The sequence below is a fragment of the Salvelinus fontinalis genome, chromosome 31 (assembly GCF_029448725.1).
Source record: "Salvelinus fontinalis isolate EN_2023a chromosome 31, ASM2944872v1, whole genome shotgun sequence".
In the NCBI taxonomy this organism is placed as follows: domain Eukaryota; kingdom Metazoa; phylum Chordata; class Actinopteri; order Salmoniformes; family Salmonidae; genus Salvelinus; species Salvelinus fontinalis.
Window position 1 is genome coordinate 17,457,345 of NC_074695.1, and position 21,906 is coordinate 17,479,250.

The 21,906-nt window shown below is 42.9% G+C and overlaps 2 protein-coding genes across 5 annotated transcripts in view; one reads left to right on the forward strand and one right to left on the reverse strand.

Annotated features, from left to right (window-relative positions):
* LOC129829692 (formin-like protein 3) overlaps positions 1-7,571 on the forward strand; it is a 94,181-nt gene extending 86,610 nt beyond the window's left edge. For 2 of the 3 annotated variants that reach the window (XM_055891551.1, XM_055891553.1), the window contains 3 exons: positions 175-298; positions 2,310-2,431; positions 5,671-5,759. In XM_055891551.1, coding sequence (XP_055747526.1) covers positions 175-298; positions 2,310-2,401 — 216 coding nt within the window. In that variant the 3' untranslated portion in view covers positions 2,402-2,431; positions 5,671-5,759. Of the gene's footprint in view, positions 1-174; positions 299-2,309; positions 2,432-5,670 lie in introns of all 3 variants that reach the window. The other variant, XM_055891552.1, reaches the window with a different exon arrangement.
* Positions 7,572-8,238: 667 nt separating this feature from the next.
* LOC129829690 (low-density lipoprotein receptor-related protein 1-like) overlaps positions 8,239-21,906 on the reverse strand; it is a 251,799-nt gene continuing 238,131 nt past the window's right edge. Inside the window, exons 82-91 of one of the 2 annotated variants that reach the window (XM_055891549.1) lie at positions 21,127-21,267; positions 20,793-20,969; positions 18,554-18,715; positions 17,389-17,563; positions 17,079-17,180; positions 16,259-16,332; positions 15,988-16,081; positions 15,798-15,833; positions 14,932-15,076; positions 8,239-13,677 (exon numbers count right to left, since the gene is read on the reverse strand). In XM_055891549.1, the coding sequence (XP_055747524.1) occupies positions 13,540-13,677; positions 14,932-15,076; positions 15,798-15,833; positions 15,988-16,081; positions 16,259-16,332; positions 17,079-17,180; positions 17,389-17,563; positions 18,554-18,715; positions 20,793-20,969; positions 21,127-21,267 (1,244 nt within the window). In that variant the 3' untranslated portion in view covers positions 8,239-13,539. The remainder of the gene's footprint in view (positions 13,678-14,931; positions 15,077-15,797; positions 15,834-15,987; positions 16,082-16,258; positions 16,333-17,078; positions 17,181-17,388; positions 17,564-18,553; positions 18,716-20,792; positions 20,970-21,126; positions 21,268-21,906) is intronic. The other variant, XM_055891550.1, reaches the window with a different exon arrangement.

Consider the following 21,906-nt stretch of genomic DNA (forward strand, 5'->3'; position numbering starts at 1 on the left):
GAATGCGGTATTAACCAATCAGCAGCCAGGATTAGACCTACTTCTTTTATAATTCTCAATATAAGTCTCTCACACTTACTATAATGAGTTTATGCATTTGTATGATTGAAACGATCCTCGGGCAGCTCAAGCCATTTAGGCAGAATTTGATGTTCTTCCTCCTCTCCCTCCCAGGTCCAGGTAGTGAAGAAGAGGCAGCAGCAACAGGAGCTGATCTCTGAGCTGCGTAAACGCCAGGCCAAGGACCACCGACCCGTATACGAGGGGAAGGACGGCACCATTGAGGATATCATCACAGGTGGGCTCGATATGCAGCCTCGCTGGTAGCCACGCAGCACCCAGCCATGCCCCAGTAGGAGCTCCAGGCCCACTAGTCCAAGCCCCATCCCAAGCCCCAGCCCCAGCCCCAACAACCCAAACCCAGCCCCAGCCAAAGCCCAAGCCCCAGCTGCCCCAACCCCAGCAGCCCAAGCCCAAGCCCCAGCTGCCCCAACCCCAGCAGCCCCAGCAGCCCCAGCAGCCCCAGCCCAAGCAGCCACAGGGACTGGGCTAAGATCACTGTGGTACTCAATTGCTCGGCTGGAGGAGCACTGTGTTACACGGTTCAGACACCACTACCAGAGGCTCTAGAGCATCTAGACAACAGCAGATTCCAGTTCTCAATCATGTCCCAGTAGTTTCCTTTTTGTGGCCTGCTAGTTATCTAGATTAGTAGTGTCTCATCATTATGTAGTATCTGTGCGGCTAAGCAGCAATTGAACCTCAAAGTATACAGTAGGCATGTAGTTGAGTCATTACCCTCCCAATGCCCTGCTTCATGGGATGTGCTCACTCAGGACAGTTCCCGAACTCAACTCTCATTAATCAAAATCTACTGTGAAATAATCCAAATGTTAAACGTTAATAATTGTAATAATATGTTAATAATGTGTTAATAATGCCTTTCCTTCCTGTTACTTTACAAAAAGTACATCTACGTTATTCAACATGCAGTATATCCCTGTCCTCCTGGACATAGCATCATCTACGTTATTCATCATGCAGTATATCCCTGTCCTCCTGGACATAGCATCATCTACGTTATTCAACATGCAGTATATCCCTGTCCTCCTGGACATAGCACATCTACGTTATTCAACATGCAGTATATCCCTGTCCTCCTGGACATAGCATCATCTACGTTATTCAACATGCAGTATATCCCTGTCCTCCTGGACATAGCGTCATCTACGTTATTCAACATGCAGTATATCCCTGTCCTCCTGGACATAGCATCATCTACGTTATTCAACATGCAGTATATCCCTGTCCTCCTGGACATAGCATCATCTACGTAATTCAACATGCAGTATATCCCTGTCCTCCTGGACATAGCACATCTACGTTATTCAACATGCAGTATATCCCTGTCCTCCTGGACATAGCGTCATCTACGTTATTCAACATGCAGTATATCCCTGTCCTCCTGGACATAGCGTCATCTATGTTATTCAACATGCAGTATATCCCTGTCCTCCTGGACATAGCATCATCTACGTTATTCAACATGCAGTATATCCCTGTCCTCCTGGACATAGCGTCATCTACGTAATTCAACATGCAGTATATCCCTGTCCTCCTGGACATAGCATCATCTACGTTATTCAACATGCAGTATATCCCTGTCCTCCTGGACATAGCGTCATCTACGTTATTCAACATGCAGTATATCCCTGTCCTCCTGGACATAGCGTCATCTACGTTATTCAACATGCAGTATATCCCTGTCCTCCTGGACATAGCGTCATCTACGTTATTCAACATGCAGTATATCCCTGTCCTCCTGGACATAGCGTCATCTACGTTATTCAACATGCAGTATATCCCTGTCCTCCTGGACATAGCGTCATCTACGTTATTCAACATGCAGTATATCCCTGTCCTCCTGGACATAGCGTCATCTACGTTATTCAACATGCAGTATATCCCTGTCCTCCTGGACATAGCGTCATCTACGTTATTCAACATGCAGTATATCCCTGTCCTGGCAACTTACTCCATATAGTGCACTGCTGGTCAAAACATAGTACACTGTATAGGGAATATGGTGCATTTTCAGAATCACCCAAAGAACTTGTGGTCCATACACCAAAACATGGAGGTATGGCACAGAGAGAGCTGGAATACTGGATATAAAGATATTACAGTGACAACACTGAGAAGTGTACCAAGCTGATGGCACATCAGATGGTCTACCACAGTACAGCACCAGTACAAGTTCCTCTGTCTCAGGTGTGACATTTTCTCCCCTCATCCTCCTCCCTCTTCAGTGTTGAAGAGTGTCCCCTTCACAGCCCGTACTGCTAAACGAGGCTCACGGTTCTTCTGTGATGCACAGCTGTGTGACGACTCCAACTGCTAGTCCCTACAGTTCCTCCCCCCTAATGCCAAGGTTGTCCAGAACAGGTGTCCCCTCCTCTGACCACTGTGCATGCAGCATGACCTCCCACCCTGTCCCTCCCTAAGACTACTCCTTAACCCTTCACTAACTTCAGCGGCGATTTAACAGTTCAGCACCGTGCAGTTTGAATCCTGGCCCTCGACTCTTATTGGTGGGCAAGTGATGTGTTCTATATCCCTCAAAACACCTCTACCTGAATTATCAGGGTAGAAGTCAGACAGCCAAACCTCTTTGGATTACTGAATCTACAAAGACTGTATCAAAAGCTAATGTTAAAATGTGAATACGTAATGCTTACTACCACGAAATATAATCATATGGTCAATATGACCAATATGAAGTTGCATCTAGCATAACAGCATGGGCATGGAAAGCTACATTACCGGTATGTAAATACTGTATGTTCATTTTTTTATCAGGTTTTATACTTTTTTTGATTTATTTTTCATAAATCTTAAAAGTACAGTAATTAAGAGGTTTGGCTACAACTGCTAACAATGCCTTGTTGTTCCTTGAAACTAACTAACGTGGATGGTTTGGTTTCCCCTCTAACCTGTTAAGAACCTTTCCTCAACCTCTACTCTGTATTCATTCTACCCCTCTGAACAGCTGAACAGAAGATTAATGACAGTATATGCCACTTCTAAATGCTGCAGGGTAAGAAAGGCAGCCTGAAGCCTGTTTGCTTGGCCCTGGCCATGCTCGTACTGTGTGCTGCGGCCTGCGGACATGCTGTGTGCTGCTAGCTACACAGTCTATGGTGCTGCTACAGTGATGTCAGCTGCTTCAGCCAGCCCAGCGCTTCAGATGCAAACAGGAACATGCTTTACTGTACAGCAAAGCGTTCAGATATGCTTTACAACAGCCAGGACTGCTTTACTGCACAACAATCGGATATGCTTTTACATTAGCCACAGCAAAGCAGTCAGATATGCTTTTACAACAGCCAGGTCTACTTTTCTGCACCACAGTCCAAAAATGTAGGTTAATATTTATATAGCTGGATACATCCCCCAGAATACATTGTAAGTTCATGTCAGATCATTTTCTTTTCCATCAACGTTACCTCTCAGGAAAACAGATGCAGCGGTTGTAGGGGGATTGAAATTTAAAGGGGCTATCAGCAGTTGCTACACATTTTTGGACTTAATTATATGTTACATAATTATATGTACCCATTGATTCTTGAAGAATATACACTATATATACAAACGTATGTGGACAGCCCTTCGAATTAATGGATTTGGCTATTTCAGCCACTCCCGTGCTGACAGGTGCATAAAATCGAGCACACATCATGCAATCTCCATAGACAAACATTGTCTCAGTGAACTTCGACCTGGCACCGTCATAGGATGCCTCCTTTCAACAAACTAGTCCGCCACATAATCTGCCCTGCTAGAGCAGCCCCGGTCAACTGTAAGTGCTGTTATTGTGAAGTGGAAACGTCTAGGAGCAACAACGGCTCAGCTTCGAAGTGGTAGGTCACACAAGCTCACAGAATGGGACCGCCGAGTGCTCACAGTCGGCCTGCACAGAGCCCTGACCTCAACCCCGTCGAACACCTTTGGGATGAATTGGAAGGCTGACTGTGAGCCAGGCCTAATCGCCCAACATCAGTACCTGACCTCACTAATGCTCGTGGCCCTGTAGCAATGTTCCAATGTTCCCTGTAGCGATCTAGTGGAAAGCCTTCCGAGAAGAGTGGAGGCTGTTATAGCAGCAATGTTCTGACATCTAGTGGAAAGCCTTCCCAGAAGAGTGGAGGCTGTTATAGCAGCAATGTTCTGACATCTAGTGGAAAGCCTTCCCAGAAGAGTGGAGGCTGTTATAGCAGCAATGTTCTGACATCTAGTGGAAAGCCTTCCCAGAAGAGTGGAGGCTGTTATAGCAGCAATGTTCGGACATCTAGTGGAAAGCCTTCCCAGAAGAGTGGAGGCTTTTATAGCAGCAAATGTGGGACCAACTCCATATTAATGCCCGTGATTTTGGAATGAGATGTTCTTCAAGCAGGTGTCAACATACTCTTGGTCATGTAGTGTAACTTATAAATGCCTCATGAGCTTAGTTCAACTGTCTTACCCCAACACAAACTTGTTTTACTCCAATGTTTGAAAACAAGTAAATGTAAACAAACATTATATAGCTTCAAAACATGGTCACCTATCCTTTAGATATCATGGATGGTCAGTCCTTGCATTAGTAGCTCTGTTTATGAACAGAGAGTGATTACATTTCTCCAGCCCCATGCCTCAACCTATTACCGAAACAGGTGCAGTGAAAACACTGGCATTATTTCTACTGCTGATTGCCATTTTAAGGTCGTTTCCGATTGAGGCAAAATATTCACCGTTGGATGCAGACTCCGCGCACGTGAGAACATTGCCTTTTGTCATTTAAATTGCGCTATAGTATGGATCTTCCACGCTACAGATTTAATCTACATTCATGAGGCTTTCCTTCTACTCAGGTCCCTCCGTCATCACCACCTCACCTCTCGTCTTCCATGTTGCATGCTGTGTCCAGTGTTCTGTCCATCCACCACTCATCAGTCTGTCACCTGTTAATGGCATGTCTCAATGTTGTGTTTGTCCCTGGTAACTGTGACTTGCGGTGTGCTGAAAAGCTTGTTGGTCAACCAGCTCTGTTGAGACCCCTGCACATATCCACACACACAGACATGTTCAGACAAAATGGACATTTATTCAGACAAATGGACAGAAACATTGGCAACACTAATTGAACACTCCATTTAAAGGGCTACATAACACTGTCATAATCATGATGGTATAGACATTTAAGGAGTCCTTTTAGAGACGACAGGTTAGATGAGTTGTATGAATATTAGCTTCTCTATAGCACGGTACCTCACAGAGCTTGTTGTCTACAACTGTGATACATTGTTGACATAGTGGTTTGAATAACTAAACCCCCATAGCCTTGGATTGAAAAATCTATATTCCTCTGTTAGTTTTAAGTTGACAGTGAAAGGCATCATTCTCTTTTTAGTTAACATATACCCACATTCAATTGGCTACCCATTTGACAACATATAAGTAAAATTTAACAATTCTAAACATATTTGCTGAAATATTATGTTTTGATAAGCACTGCAAATATAGGTTCCTTAATCAACAACCTCAAACCTGAGCATGACACCACTGGACCAGAGTTTGACTTCCCAGTTAACCTGTGTGACCCCTCTCTCTCCCTCCTTCACCCACTCACAGATCTCCGCAGCCAGCCTTTTCTGCGGAACGACACGCTGATCCGGACCGGCTGGAAGAGACCCTAAACAAACCACTCGTTCTTCCTCCCTTATCACCCCTTCCCTTTATAACCCCCCCCCCCCCCCCTCCCCTCCCTGTGTCCCGGTGGTCTCACCCACCCGAGGCTGCACAGAGACTAAAAGGTTGACAGGACCGAACCAATGGCCCTTGTTTTACAGGGGTATTTATTTATTTATGGAGATCCTTTATGGACACTGTCTCTCAACAAGCAGGTATAACTGTAGTATCACCGACATAGCCTACCCTACTCTCCCACTGCAAACACACACTGCACACCGCATACATGCACACATGCACACACACAGATAATATTAAGAACAGAACTGGGCAGAAAGAGTCCAAAGAAGAAGAGTATAGTGGTGAGTTGAGCCCTTAAAGAGGCGGCTCACCTCACACAAGCAGGAAGGAAGGACACTTCAACTGCATAAGGTGGACATGGAACCACAAGTGCCTGCTAATGTGGATATTATTTCCATGAACCTGGATTTCGTCAGATTGTGCAATCCAAGCAAGATTGAGACTGGAGACAGTCAGTCAAGTCACTTGGATAAATGACAGCATATGTTGACTGCTGCTGGGATTTCCACTTCAAAGAGAACTGGGTTGTGTTCATAAGGCACCAAACGGAAGAAAACGGAATGAAACAGGGAGGGACTACCTGAACCAATAAGAATCGTCATTTTGGTTTCCGTTGCAAAACGTTTTCGGTTGTGTGTCCTACCTAATGAATAGGACCTAGGGTTTTGCCTTCACATGATGTCTGTCTACCGATTCAAAAAGGACTGAAGATTATTGTTATATCGGTGGTCTTTTCAGGACAAGCTAGCCAAACCAAACTTTCTCTTGTGTCTTATTTCGTACTGTGCTAAAAAAAGTGCCTTTTTGACAGTATTATTTTTATGTGACTCAGCCATAATGTGTATCTTTAAATTCTTTTTTTGTTAGATTGAATTTTGTATTGCCTTTGTATGATAACTTTTAAATACTGTAAAAGAAAAAATCTGAATCTCAGCTTTAATCACTAACATATCTAAAGGTTGCTTCTCAGTGCTGTAATATAAATGAGCTTAGGCCAAGTGTCTTCCGAAACGTTAAGAGTGGGTTAAAACATTCAATGTTTTTGCTGTCAATTACTTATTCATCTTTATGACCTACTACAGTACATTTACCACTTCAGTCGTACAATTTAATTACGACTTAATTACCACCTAAGTCTTAAACACTCCCAAGTTTAAACTGAATTATTTCAAACCACTGACAAGCAGAAGGAACTTTACCTTGTTCAGAATTTGAAAGCAACTGTAAAGTTGGTCTGAATGTTATGTAACTGACAAGACTTTCTTGCTTAGCAAGTGATGAACGTATGAGGATGTTTCTAAACTGACTGTTTAGCTTACTTGCATTTGTTGGTGGGGAAAGAATGCTTTCCTATGAGTATAACCATGTTCTCAATGCTTGTTCTCTTTGCTTACAGTTTTAGAACCGCAATGATGACCAATTCTGTTTTAGAACCGTAATGATGACCAATTCTGTTTTAGAACCGTAATGATGACCTTAGTAGCCATCGAGTAAGCAGAATGATTGTGCACGCTGAGACTATCTGTGTTTCAATATGGCATTTCCTCAAAAGGGACCGCCCATATTTACACTACTTACATTACCTTGTTGTACGAGACACGACTCTTATAGCAGATATTTCTATACACATTTACAAATCAAAGAATAGAAGAAGCCTTGTACTTTTTTGTCAGAAGTATAAAATGAAATAGTGTCTGACATTTGATGTATGTTATCTTAAATATGACTGCACTTCCCCCTTAATAAAAAAAATGACAATGTGACCCAAATTTAAACATATCTTCTTTCTCTCCCTTTCGAGCTCTATTTCTTTCTCTCTTTAGGTCTCTCTTTTTTTCGGTCTCACTCTCTCGACCTCTCTCGCTCCGTTTCTCTCAGTCTCACTCTCGGTTCTCTAGCTGTCTTCCTCTTTTGGTCTCTTTCTCTCCCCTTTCTCTCTTGGTCTCTCTCCTTTCTCTCTTGGTCTCTCCCCTTTCTCTCTCTCCTTTCTCTCGGTCTCTCTCTCCTTTCTCTCTTGGTCTCTCCCCTTTCTCTCTTGGTCTCTCCCCTTTCTCTCTTGGTCTCTCCCCTTTCTCTCTTGGTCTCTCTCTCCTTTCTCTCTTGGTCTCTCTCTCTTTTGGTCTCTTTCTCTCCCCTTTCTCTCTTGGTCTCTCTCCTTTCTCTCTTGGTCTCTCCCCTTTCTCTCTCTCCTTTCTCTCGGTCTCTCTCTCAGTCTCTCTCCTTTCTCTCTTGGTCTCTCCCCTTTCTCTCTTGGTCTCTCCCCTTTCTCTCTTGGTCTCTCTCTCCTTTCTCTCTCGGTCTCTCCCCTTTCTCTCTTGGTCTCTCTCCTTTCTCTCTCGGTCTCTCTCGGTCTCTCCTTTCTCTCTCGGTTTCTCCTTTTTCTCTCTCTCTCACTCATTCTCTCTCTCCAAATGAAGGTCAGAGCCACCATGTGTTTCTACTATAAAAATCCATTTAATTTCTTCTATCAAAAAGAAATGAAATCATTACCAACTGAAATAGAGCAACAAAAATCCGTGTGTAGGGTTTTGTTTTGCTGAAATATTTGTCAAAAATTTTAAACAGATTGTACCTAATTTACATTGTTCAAATAAAAATGTAACAGAGCAGAAATGTAATTAAAATCCAATTAATGATGAAAACTGTTAATAACAAATGATGGTTAAGCCAGAGTGGTTTGATATTGGGTTTGTATGTGTGTGTGTATTGTGAGTTCCATGCAGTGTAAACTGTAATATAGTATGATAGATATGGTTAATCACCTCCGAATGGTCAGCAGCACATGATTGGCTGAGACTGAGATTGGACCAATGACAGACAGGCAGGCAAACAAACATAGACAGACAGTTCTATCAGAGCAACAGACCGACAAGACTTACAGACAGGGCTGACAGGGATGGCTAGTCAGACAAGCCGACAGACAGCCGAGCCTACAGACAGACAGACGGAGAGGTAAGGGATAATCAACGAGGGGCTATGCGTTCCTTGGAAAATAGTGCACAACGTGGAAGGTGTGTTCCACGATACGTTAGCGGAGTGGAATTAACCTTCCACGGAGTTGAATTATTTTCCAGAGAACGCATTGAGCGCTGAGTTGATTATCCCTTTTATACCATGGCTATAAATTAACATAATTAGCTCAAGAAATGTGTTCATTTGCCAGTAGAAATGTGATAACATCCACTGAAGAAGTTAGCAAGTTTACTAGCTAGCTAGATACAGTAGTAACCTTGGTAATCAAACAGACTTGCTAGTTTAGCTAACCAAACCATCATCCTAGCTTGCTATTATGAATTCAACAATGCCAATAATGTTTTTAATTCGAATTTTGCTTTCAAAAGCAGCAGCAAAAAAAATACAAAATAGAACATAAGAATGAACTTTATAGCCTTTGAATTATACCGTGCGTTATAGGGAAATAATGCACGCTCTAGAATGCCCTTCAAGCCAATCAGAAATGAGTATTCAACAATGCCATAGCATAACTAGCGTTAGCAGCAAGGCGGAGGGGATAACAAGAGGGGATGCTAATCAGGAGGCTAACAATCCTAACCTCCTGAGGAATGCACTTACAATGAGCAGAAAGTGAAATGACATAGGCATGATGTAATTATTACAATCATTAAAAACACGCAACACTGTTCTTTTAACATTTCCCCCATGAAACAACTGGCTCTCTGGCCTCTCCTGAAAGTATGTTTACAATCACAGACAAAGACAAAAGCATCGTCAGCTTGTTGTTTTATCGTAAATGGTTTGTTTCAGCCATGTCAGGCGTTCACAGAGTCTTGCTTGTTGCTAAAACAGCCAATCACCAGGCTGACAGTTTACAGTCGGAATTGTACTAAACAGTCACTGACATGGTCCTGGACCCTCTGGGCCCCAATATGCATCCTCTCACATCAAGGCCCCCCTAAACACATTCTGGGTTACCCCAAAACATGTCCTCTCATACCCCAATGGCCTCAGTTACTTCCCAAGGTCACGGATATCCGTCCCCTGAATCTTCATCCTGGAATGTCTGCTTTAATACAATCATCTACCTCCAACACGTTACACACTCCATTACTTTCATTCATTAAGCACATTTAGCCGGCCATTTATACAAGACTAAAAATGAAAACCAGCTAAAACATAATACAGACAGACTGTTATTTCATGTTTGTATTCCTGGGTATATTTTGAAGACACTTTGTTAATAGGTTTATATATATATATATACACAGTACCAGTCAAATGTTTGGACACACCTACTCATTCAAGGCTTTTTCTTCATTTGAACTATTTTCTACATTGTAGAATAACAGTGAAGACATCAACACTATGAAATAACACATATGGAATCATGTAGTAACCAAAAAAGTGTTAAACAAATCAAAATATATGTTATATTTGAGATCCTTTAAAGTAGCCACCCTTTGCCTTGATAACAGCTTTCCACACTCTTGGCATTCTCTCAACCAGCTTCATGAGGAAAGCTTTTCCAACAGCCTTGAAGGAGTTCCCGCATATGCTGAGCAATTGTTGGCTGCTTTTCCTTCACTCTGTGGTCAAACTCATCCCAAACCATTTCAATTGAGTTGAGGTCGGGTGATTGTGGAAGCCAGGTCATCTGATGCAGTACTCCATCACTCTCCTTCTTGTTAAAATAGCCCTTACACAGCCTGGAGCTGTGTTGGGTCATTGTCCTGTTAAAAAACAAATGATATACCCCCTAAGGGCAAACCAGATGGGATGCCGTATCGTAGCAGAATGCCGTGCTAGCTATGCTGGTTAAGTGTGCCTTGAATTCTAAATAAATCACAGATAGCAAAGTGACCCCACACCATCACAACTCCTCCTCTATGCTTCACGGTGGGAACCACACATGCGGAGATCATCCGTTCACCTACTCTGCGTCTCACAAAGACATGGTGGTTGGAACCAAAAATCTCAAATTTGGACTCATCAGACAAAATACAGATTTCCACGAGTCTAATGTCCAATGCTTGTGTTTCTTGGCCCAAGCAAGTCTCTTCTTACTGGTGTTTAGTAGTTTTTTTTTTGCAGCAATTTGACCATGAAGGCCTGATTCACGCAGTCTCCTCTGAACAGTTGATGTTGAGATGTGTCTGTTACTCGAACCCTGTGAAGCATTTATTTGGGCTGCAATCTGAGGTGCAGTTAACTCTAATGAACGTATCCTCTACAGCAGAGGTAACTATGGGTCTTCCTTTCCTGTGGCAGTCCTCATGAGAGCCAGTTTCATCATAGCGCTTGATGGTTTTTGCAACAGCACTTGAAGAAACCTTCAAAGTTCTTGAATTTTGCAGATTGACTGACCTTCATGTCTTAAAGTAATGATGGACTGTCATTTCTCTTTGCTTATTTGAGCTGTTCTTGCCATAATATGGACTTGGTCTTTTACCAAATAGGATATTCGTCTGTATACCAGCCCTACCTTGTTACAACACAACTGATTGGCTCAAACGCATTAAGAAGGAAATAAATTCCACAAATTAACTTTTAACAAGGCACACCTGTCAATTGAAATGCATTCCAGGTGACTACCTCATGAAGCTGGTTGAGAGAATGCCAAGAGTGTGCAAAGCTGTCATCAAGGCAAAGGGTGGCTACTTTGAAGAATCTCAAATATAAAATATATTTTGATTTGTTTAACACTTTTTTGGTTACTACATTATTCCATATGTGTTATTTTATAGTTTTGATGTCTTCGCAATTATTAAACAATGTATAAAATAGTAAATGTAAAGAAAAACCCTTGAATGAGTAGGTGTGTCCAAACTTTTGACTGGTACTGTATATGTGTATAAATATACACTATATATACAAAAATATGTGGACACCCTTTCAATTAGTCGATTCGGCTATTTCAGCCACACAGGTGTATAAAATCGAGAGCAAAGCCATGCAATCTCTATAGACAAACATTTGCAGTAAAATGGCCTTATTGAAGAGCTCAGTGACTTTCAAAGTGGCACCATCATAGGATGCCATCTTTCCAACAAGTCAGTTTGTCACATTTCTTCCCTGCTAGTGGTGCCCCGGTCAACTGTGAGTGCTGTTATTGTGAAGTGTAAATATCTTGGAGCAAAAACGTCTGTGGTAGGCCACACAAGCTCACAGAACGGGACCGCCAAGTGCTGAAGCGCGTAGCATGTAAAAATTGTCTGTCCACAGTTGCAACACTCACTACCGAGTTCCAAACTGCCTCTGGAAGTAACGTCAGCACAAGAGCTGTTTTGTCTGGAGCTTCATGAAATGTGTTTCCATGACCGAGCAGCCGCAGACAAGCCTAAGATCACCATGCGCAATGCCAAGCGTCGGCTGGACTGGTGTAAAGCTCACCGCCATTGGACTCTAGAGCAGTGGAAACACGTTCTCTAGAGTGACGAATCACTCTTTACCATCTGGCAGTCCGACGGACGAATCTGGGTTTGGCAGATGCCAGGAGAATGCTACCTGCCTGAATGCATAGTGCCAACTGTACATTTAGGTGGAGGAGGAATATTGGGGCTGTTATTCATGGTTTAGGCTCTTAGTTCCAGTGAAGGGAAATCTTAACGCTACAGCATACAATGACATTCTAGACGATTCTGTGCTTCCAACTTTGTGGCAACAGTTTGGGGAAGGCCCTTTCCTGTTTCAGCATGGCAATGCCCGCGTGCACAAAGCGAAGTCCATACAGAAATAGTTTGTCGAGATCGGTGTGGAAGAACTTGACTGGCCTGCACAGAGCCCCGACCTCAACCCCATCGAACACCTTTGGGATGAATTGGAATGCCGATTGTGAGCCAGGCCTAATCGCCCAATGTCACTAATGCTCTTTTGACTGAATGGAAGCAAGTCCCAGCAGCAATGTTCCAACATCTAGTGGAAAGCCTTCCCAGAAGAGTGGAGACTGTTATAGGGAGGACCAATTCCATATTAATGCCCATGATTTTCGAATGAGATGTTCGACGAGCAGGGGTCCACATACTTTTGGTCATGTAGTGTATATACACACACACACACTTCTAGTCTTCTGTGCAAGGAGAAAAAAGACAATCACTTGGAACATAGTTTTCAACAGAACGGACATTAGTATTTGTGATGCTGACTTACTCTGCCATGTGGTTCCTGTTCCAGTTCCTGAACACAGTTACAGAACCCTTTTAGTTCCAACAGCCGTGTTCTCATTCTACACCATTCTATTGATATATTGTACACCTCAAGCAGTAGAGATAGATGGCACAGAAAGTAACACATAAACCAAACCAGCGTCAATTGGCATTCAGAACTGACTACTGACTATTAAACTTTACATCCTCTTTTCTCCACATCTTTCACAAACAAACTTCTCTGAAATAGAACAATGTTTTTTCCCTACACAATTCATACAAAATGAACTAACTGCTGTTTGTTTTTCTCTACACCTTTACATAGAGGTAGTGGCTATATGGATCAAGGGATGAAGGGGGAGTGACAGTAGCAAGTGGGGAGGAAGGTGAGCAAAATAAAACGAGTTGAATTAAAAAATCTATGAAATGGTTCTTCCTTTTTCTGAATAGACAAATTTTCCTTTTTCTCAAAAGAACAAAAAAGAATACTGCAATCACATACAAAAGTAGTCCTTCATTGTATACATTTTATACAGTGTTCTCTCTTTCTTCCTTTTGACGCTTTTCTTGATTGGTAAAAGGCATGTGGGCGTGGTCCAGACGTGGCTCGGGTGTGCCTGACCCCTGACCTCTATGCCAGCGTGTCACTCATGTCCTCGTCCACCTGTGAGAGTAACTCTTTCTTCTCGTCAGTACTAGCCAAGGAGTTGCGGCTGTTGTGGGCTCCCATGTACAGGGTGGCGTACACTGGGTTGGTGAAGTTGGTGGGCTGTAGGGAGGGAAATAATTAAATAATGTTTGGACAAAGAGCACACGAGGGTCCTACATTTGGTTTCATTGCAGAGTATTATGGAGTGCAGAAAAAAGATTTAAAGGTAGACTCAGCGAAAGTCTACCAACGAGCAGCACCGCAGATATTGAGGTGAGCGAGATGCAAGACTTGTCTCTCACACAGTCACACACAGTATCTGCGCATGTGCACGGGTTCACATCACACTGTTCACAGCGTGGTTTCCACGGGACCAAAACAGAGGAGAAGTTGAGCCTCACACTTCAACACTCAGTTGTTGTGGAAATTGACCCACTGTGCTGTTTACTTGCTGCATCTACGGCGTATCGAGTCTACCTTTAATGTGTCAATGACAAATGAATAACTATGAGCTAATAAGTGCTGCAGTGTTAAAACAAGTATAAAAACAATTAACCCGAGTGTTAAAATAAGTGTTAAAGTGTTTAGGATTGGTCAAATGTGAATATACACCAGTTTATTAGGTACACCCCCCCCACCCATTCACAAAAATGGTTTGCTCTTACAGACAGTGGCCTGCTTTATAAAGCAGGCAGACAGGCATCGAGACATTCAGTTACTGCTCGATTGAACGTGAGAATGGGCAAAACGAGTGACCTAACCGACTTTGAGCGTGGTACTGCATGATCGTCGGTGTCAGGGGCTGGCCTCCTGGGCTTTTCACGCACAAAAGTATCTAGGGTCCACCGAGAATGGTGCAACAAACAAAAAACATCCATTCAGCGGCAGTCCTGTGGGCGAAAACAGCTCGTTGATGAGAGAATGGCAAGAATCGTACAACAGTGGTGTGCAGAACAGCATCTTGGAACACACAACTCGTCGGCCCTCGTCATGGATGGGCTATTGCAGCAGACGACCACACCGGGTTCCACTCGTATCAGCTAAAAACAAGGAGAAGCGGCTCCGTTGGGCACGCAATCACCAACACTGGACACTTGAGGACTGGAAAAATATTGCCTGGTATGACGCATCCTGGTCCCTGTGCATCATGCTGATGGCAGAGTCAGGTGTTGCATCATGCTGATGGCAGAGCCATCCTGCCTGGTGTCAACAGTATAGCGCTGGTGGTGGTGGTGTGGGGAATGTTTTCCTGGCAACATTTCAATTCCCCGGAGAATTCTAGCTGTTATGGAGGAAAAGGCGGGTCCGACCCGGTAGTAGATGGGTATACCTAATGAACTGGCGACTGAGTGTAAGAGTATGTGTATGTGTTACCTTATCTGGGTCTAAAGCAAAGTCTGAATCCAGGAGTTCCCCAGCATCGTCGTCTGGCTCCCCTTCGTAGATCTTATAGGCTGGGTTCCCTATCTCCACATTCATGGCCCCGTTGGTCATCCTGTGGTGCTGAAAGCCCTTAGCACTGTGCACACACACACACACACACACACACACACACACACACACACACACACACACACACACACACACACACACACACACACACACACACACACACACACACACACACACACACACAGAGTTTGTGTCCTCTCAACACTTCAACATTAGCAGAGACGTAGCCACAACACAGTAACACACACTGAAAGTACTGAGAGCCTTGGTTCAAGCCACTGACAGGATAGAAAAATCCAGCATACAGAAAACCATCACACCACCAGCTACATGTACAGTACATTAAAATGTTTCCACACAGTCAAGGCAACACAGAACCACGGTAAATTGACAAATCAAATTAGCTTTTTTCAAAAGTCCATTTGGACACGTCCAGTGTCTATCCTGGTAAATGCTGGATTTTCCACAACGCAAATGTTCCACTTCTACAATGCAGGCACAGAAGCATCACTGTAATATATGTAGACAGGGAAAGGTATGGATGTGTCGGGAAGAACCAGTCAATCTGTCAATAGCCTCCTGTGTTCCTGGGTGGGAAACCCTGTACTAAACAGGAGAGAGCAGGCAGGGACAGACAGACAGACTCTACTACAGAAAGACCAGCAAAATGGAGGACTGTCACTGAACCCACGGACAAGATGGTGGCTTAGATGAGGCTTTGGGGAGAGGGAGGAGAAGGGGGGAGGGTCTGGGGGGGAGACGTGTTAGATGTGACCCTATTAAGTTACCGAGAATGTCGGGAGCGTTTGCCCGGCCATACAGACCTGGGGGACAGGAAAGAGGTGGTTATCCACAGAAGAGAGAGAGAGATAGATATGGTGGGAGGTACAGATGAGGTGAAAAATATATTTGAGTTTGACCGAATGAGTGGGACCTCTCACACCCAGTCTCAACACAAAGGTTGTCTACTCTACTCACCCACGCATTCTCCTCTTGTACCACAAGATGGCGCTGACAATCAGCAGCGCCAGTAATAACAGCAGCAGCACTGGGATGATTATGGAGGCAGAACCTGCAGAGAGAGCAACACGCCCATCAATGAGAAATATGCAACACCGACCAATGAGCTCAGAGTACATCGACCAATGAGCTCAGACAGTTTATAACATGTATTGTGTTATAATCTGTAGTTATCAAATGTATTTCACTGACACTGTAAAGAGACTACAAAGTAACTAAAGTAACTTACTTCCACTGGATTCAGGAGAGTCCACAGGAGAGGCAGTGACTTCACATCGATACCCCCTCCACCCTATAGAACACCTAAATACACATCACACACATTACAGATTTGTATTCCTTTTTTTTTATTTCCCCTTTATTTAACCAGGTAGGCCAGTTGAGAACAAGTTCTAATTTACAACTGTGACAGTTACACCGAAATACACACCACACAGGTTACACCTAAATACACACCACACAGGTTACACCTAAATACACACCACACAGGTTACACCTAAATACACACCCCACAGGTTACACCTAAATACACACCACACAGGTTACATCTAAATACACAACACACAGGTTACACCTAAATACACACCACACAGGTTACACCTAAATACACACCACACAGGTTACACCTAAATACACACCACGCAGGTTACACCTAAATACACACCACACAGGTTACATCTAAATACACACCACGCAGGTTACATCTAAATACACACCACACAGGTTACATCTAAATACATAACACACAGGTTACACCTAAATACACACCACACAGGTTACATCTAAATACACACCACACAGGTTACATCTAAATACACACCACGCAGGTTACACCTAAATACATACCATGCAGGTTACACCTAAATACACCACACAGGTTACACCTAAATACACACCATGCAGGTTACACCTAAATACACACCACACAGGTTACATCTAAATACACCACACAGGTTACAGATAGTCACAAATCGTGTATCTGTGTGTATGTCTGAATGAGCTTGAGTGTGTGTGGGTGTACATCTGAGTGATTGGGGTCATATTCTTACTTGCACTGGGGCAGTAGTGTGCCTGGTTCGATAGAGCAGAGTCCATTGGTGCAGAAATCTAGACAGGTGTAGCAGCTGGGCTGGGTACGACCGTTAGGACAGCTGGACATTGACAGTTACACAGAGACAAAGAGAGAGAGACAGACAGAGACAACCAACAGAACTAGATTGAATCTTTACAGGATAACACCAGGATAAATGTGTGTGTGTGAGTGAGTGTGAATGGACTGAAAAATGTGTTTAGTGTGTGTGTGTGTGTGTGTATTTATGTTTGAGTGTGTTCTGTATATGTACTGTGTATGACCCCTACCTGCACATGACCTCTCCTGAGGCTTTGGGCAGACACTTGCCGTTAGGTCCGCAGTACTCACACTTGTCCAGCTCACAGAGCTGTCCATGGAACTGAGAGGTACAGCGACACAGCTTGGTGGCATTGGACGTCTGCAGACACATGGCCTCGTTCTCACAGTAACCCTCACATGTACCTGGAGGGGTGATGAGAAGATAGAGCCAGGGAAACAGGGCTTACAGTCAGTTCCTTTTCAGCCATTTCTGATTAAGGATTAAGTATTACATTACAAAGTGGAATGAAGAAATTATTATTGTTATTCAAATGAAAAAAATCACAGGAATGAAAGATACACCTGAAAATACAGGAACTATAGATTTAGTGACTCTGTTACAATACAGGAACTATAGATTTAGTTAGTCTGTTATAATACAGGAACTATAGATTTAGTTACTCTGTTATAATACAGGAACTATAGATTTAGTGACTCTGTTATAATACAGGAACTATAGATTTAGTTAGTCTGTTATAATACAGGAACTATAGATTTAGTGACTCTGTTACAATACAGGAACTATAGATTTAGTTAGTCTGTTATAATACAGGAACTGTAGATTTAGTTACTCTGTTACAATACAGCAACTATAGACTTAGTTACTCTGTTACAATACAGCAACTATAGATTTAGTTACTCTGTTACAATACAGCAACTATAGATTTAGTTACTCTGTTACATTACAGTAACTATAGATTTTGTTACTCTGTTACATTACAGTAACTATAGATTTAGTTAGTCTGTTACAATACAGGAACTATAAATTTAGTTACTCTGTTATAATACAGGAACTATAGATTTAGTTAAACTGTTACACAGATCAATCAATCAATCAATCAAATGTATTTATAAAGCCCTTCTTACATCAGCCGATATCACAAAGTGCTGTACAGAAACCCAGCCTAAAACCCCAAACAGCAAGCAATGCAGGTGTAGAAGCATGGTGGCTAGGAGAAACTCCCTAGAAAGGCAGGAACCTAGGAAGAAACTTAGAGAGGAACCAGGTTCTGAGGGGTGGCCAGTCCTCTTTGCTGTGCCGGGTGGAGATTATAGTACATGGCCAAGATGTTCAAGAGGTTGGCATTGTTGCTTAATCATCCCTTATTAACCCATTATAAACTACACACTCACTGTATTGACACTGGTCTCCCAGATACTCAGGCGGACAGCGGCAGGTGGGCTGGTTGCCCTGGGATACAGTGCAGCTGCCTCCATTATGACAGTGGTCCTGACAGGTGTGGAGTTTACACTGGGGCCCCGTGAAGCCCTTCAGACAGCGGCAGGTAGGGGCCCCTGGGAACAAAGGGTCAAGTTAAATAAGAACAAAAATCTAAATAAAATGGGCACAATTCAGACTTTGGAAAATTGACGCCTTTCCTACGCACTTGACGCCTTTCCTACGCACTTATCAGTTGTTGGTGTTCAGACTTACCTAATGCAGGTGCGTAGTGTGCTCTACAGGTGTGTCTACCTTGCATACACTGAATAAATGTAATTCAACCACTGAAAACCGTCCCCCTTGCTGGCCAACAGATTTTCTTGTGGAGTTTTCATTCAATAGGGTTTTCAGTACATTTATCTTAAGCCATCACTTTAAATACGGTGTACCTTTAATTAGAGTTTTGTCGACAGACTCACTACAACACATTGAGAGAACGGGTTCAGAATACAGGGATCAATTAAAGAAAGCCATCTATATATATGCATATTCGTCTCCGTTTCAACACCAACTGGTAGATAAAAAAATACTGAGATTTTGTAGATTATTTAGGCCATTTTGGGGTTAGGAAAGTATATATGAATGGTTTGGAGAGACTTTACACACAAACTATATTGATGAATCAAAGATAGTGGTTTGATTCATCCTGAAAGTTGCCATATTCAAATTCAGTTCATGGAATTTTGGAAGGTGAGAAATGTGTACAATAGGGGTGGAACAGTAGTTCTATAAATCTACTCTAATCCTCTGTCACAAACGTCGTCAGGGAAATGACCGGACCAAGGTGCAGCGTGGAGAGCGTACATTTTCTTTTAATGTTATAAATGTCGCCAACAAAACAAGAAACAACAAAAACGACAGTGAAGCTTACTAGGGCTATACAGGCCACTAACAAAGTCAACTACCCACAACTAAGGTGGAAAAACAGGCTGCCTAAGTATGATTCCCAATCAGAGACAACGATAGACAGCTGTACCTGATTGAGAACCATACCCGGCCAAAACATAGAAACAGAAAACATAGAAATAAAGAAACTAGAATGCCCACCCTAGTCACACCCTGGCCTAACCAACATAGAGAATAAAAGCCTCTCTATGGCCAGGGCGTGACATCCTCATTAATCATGGAACTGTTCGACAACATGCGCCAGGCTCCAGGTTTAACCTGTTACGTGTGGTCTGAGATCCATAATAATTCAAAAAGGCTGCATGTCCCAAATGATTAAACAACGTTAACCTAGGATGATCCAGTAACGCTAGCCTCCCTCAGGAACAACTACACAAAAGTGACAGAGGAAAAAGGTCAACAGAATGGAATGAAGCAAAATGTAGGCTACAAATTGAAGGAAATGAACACGACAGTGACAGTTATAAATGTATGTGGGTATTACTGGCGGTGGCTCCCGATAGTGGCTAATATTTATCATGATACACATTGTCAAATAAAATGGAGAAAAGGGAATATAATGAAAACGTTATAAAGCCTCAACTCAGCAGGTTCAGCCCTACAGAAGCCTATAGCTTGGCTCTCCAAATGTCATCCAAGCAAATTATGAGGGCACACAAATTCTGAATAATGGCACAGCAATTTATCGCCTACTTCACTGTGGAAAAGGGACAGCAACATGCAATACATATCATGTTGATATGATTTTCAGTTTGCTTCCATATGACTGTTTTCACATTCGTGTCCAGTGATCATAAGGAAACATTTTACTAAAACAATTGCTATGTGTATTTACAATCCACCTCTCTAAATGGATTATGCATTTACCTAGCTGTTATCAATGGCTCTTATCAATTTATAAATTACAGTGCATTGAGAATGCTGTTATTTCTATCGGTGGTTTCCTCACGCGTAAAGGTGGTGGAATTATGAGGGAATGAAGTCAAGTGGGTGAATAGCCTGCTATTATCATGCTTATAGTTATAGGTCAGAACACAAATAGAAAAAACATCTCATTTACATGCACTTAACACACATAGGGCTGAATCTTAGAAGGGTTCCTATTAATATCAATGCACAATAGAGTCGCCACAGTCCCCCTAAAGCAGCCCCTACAGTCTGCAATAGAAAATGGCTGCTACCGGCACCTAGACTAGTTTGCCAGTTGCAGCCACACCAATGACTGTATATGCTCAGGTAACCTACCTATGACTGAGGCAGTGCAGGCTCCTCCATTCTTACAGTAGTCTCTACACTGGTTGACCTCACACCTCTCTCCAGTGAAACTGGGCTGGCACTGACACTTAGCCTGCTGCCTGGTGTTCAGGAAACAGTTCCCTCCGTTCAGGCACTGGACCGTACACGGCCCGAGGGGAGAGGGGGCTGGGAGAAGAGGGGGAGAGGTTATTGATAAGAGTCCCACTGGGCACCAGATGTCAATTCAACATCTATTCCATGTTGGTCCAAGTAATTTTGTTGAAATGACGTGAAAACAACGTTGATTCAACCAGTGTGTGCCCAGTGGGGCGTGTGTACTCACAGAATGGAGACCGTGTGGAAGGGGGTCTCTCCACACATGTGCCGTTTTCAGCCACGCGATCGTTTGGACAGGTACAGACTGGACCACTGGGGCTGAGCAGACACAACCACTCACACTTCTTCCTGTCACATGGGTTGGTCACTAATGACACAGAGAGAGCAGACAGAGGGATAACAGACAGTAAGAGCCAGAACAGGATAAAGAGAAACGTCACTAAAATGTGTTAAACTCCACTGAACCATATGTGGAATAGATGTCAACAGTAGTGCACTATGGGAAATAGGGGTCTGAAGAAGAACACTATGTGAAATACAGCATATAATGGATAGTGAAATACTGTATATCATGGATAGTGAAATACTGTATATAATGGATAGTGTGTCACAGACAGAGTCAGCTAGACAGAGAGAGAGAGAGAGAGAGAGAGAGAGAGAGAGACAGAGAGAGAGAAACTACGCAATTAAAAAGCAAATTCAAATTGAAATACCTATTAAAATTTGGCTAAAAATAATTGAATATGTCATTGAACCAATTGCACTTTATGGCAGCGAGGTGTGGGGTCCACTTGCAAAAAAAGATTTCATCAAATGGGACAAACATCACATTGAAACCCTGCATGCAGAGTTCTGTAAGATTCTCCTACATGTCCAGAGGAAAACTACAAACAATGCATGCAGGGCAGAATTAGGCAAATATCCACTAATAATAAAAACTCAAAAAAGAGCAATTAAGTTTTGGAAACATCTAAAATACAGTGACCCCCTCTCATATCACTACCAA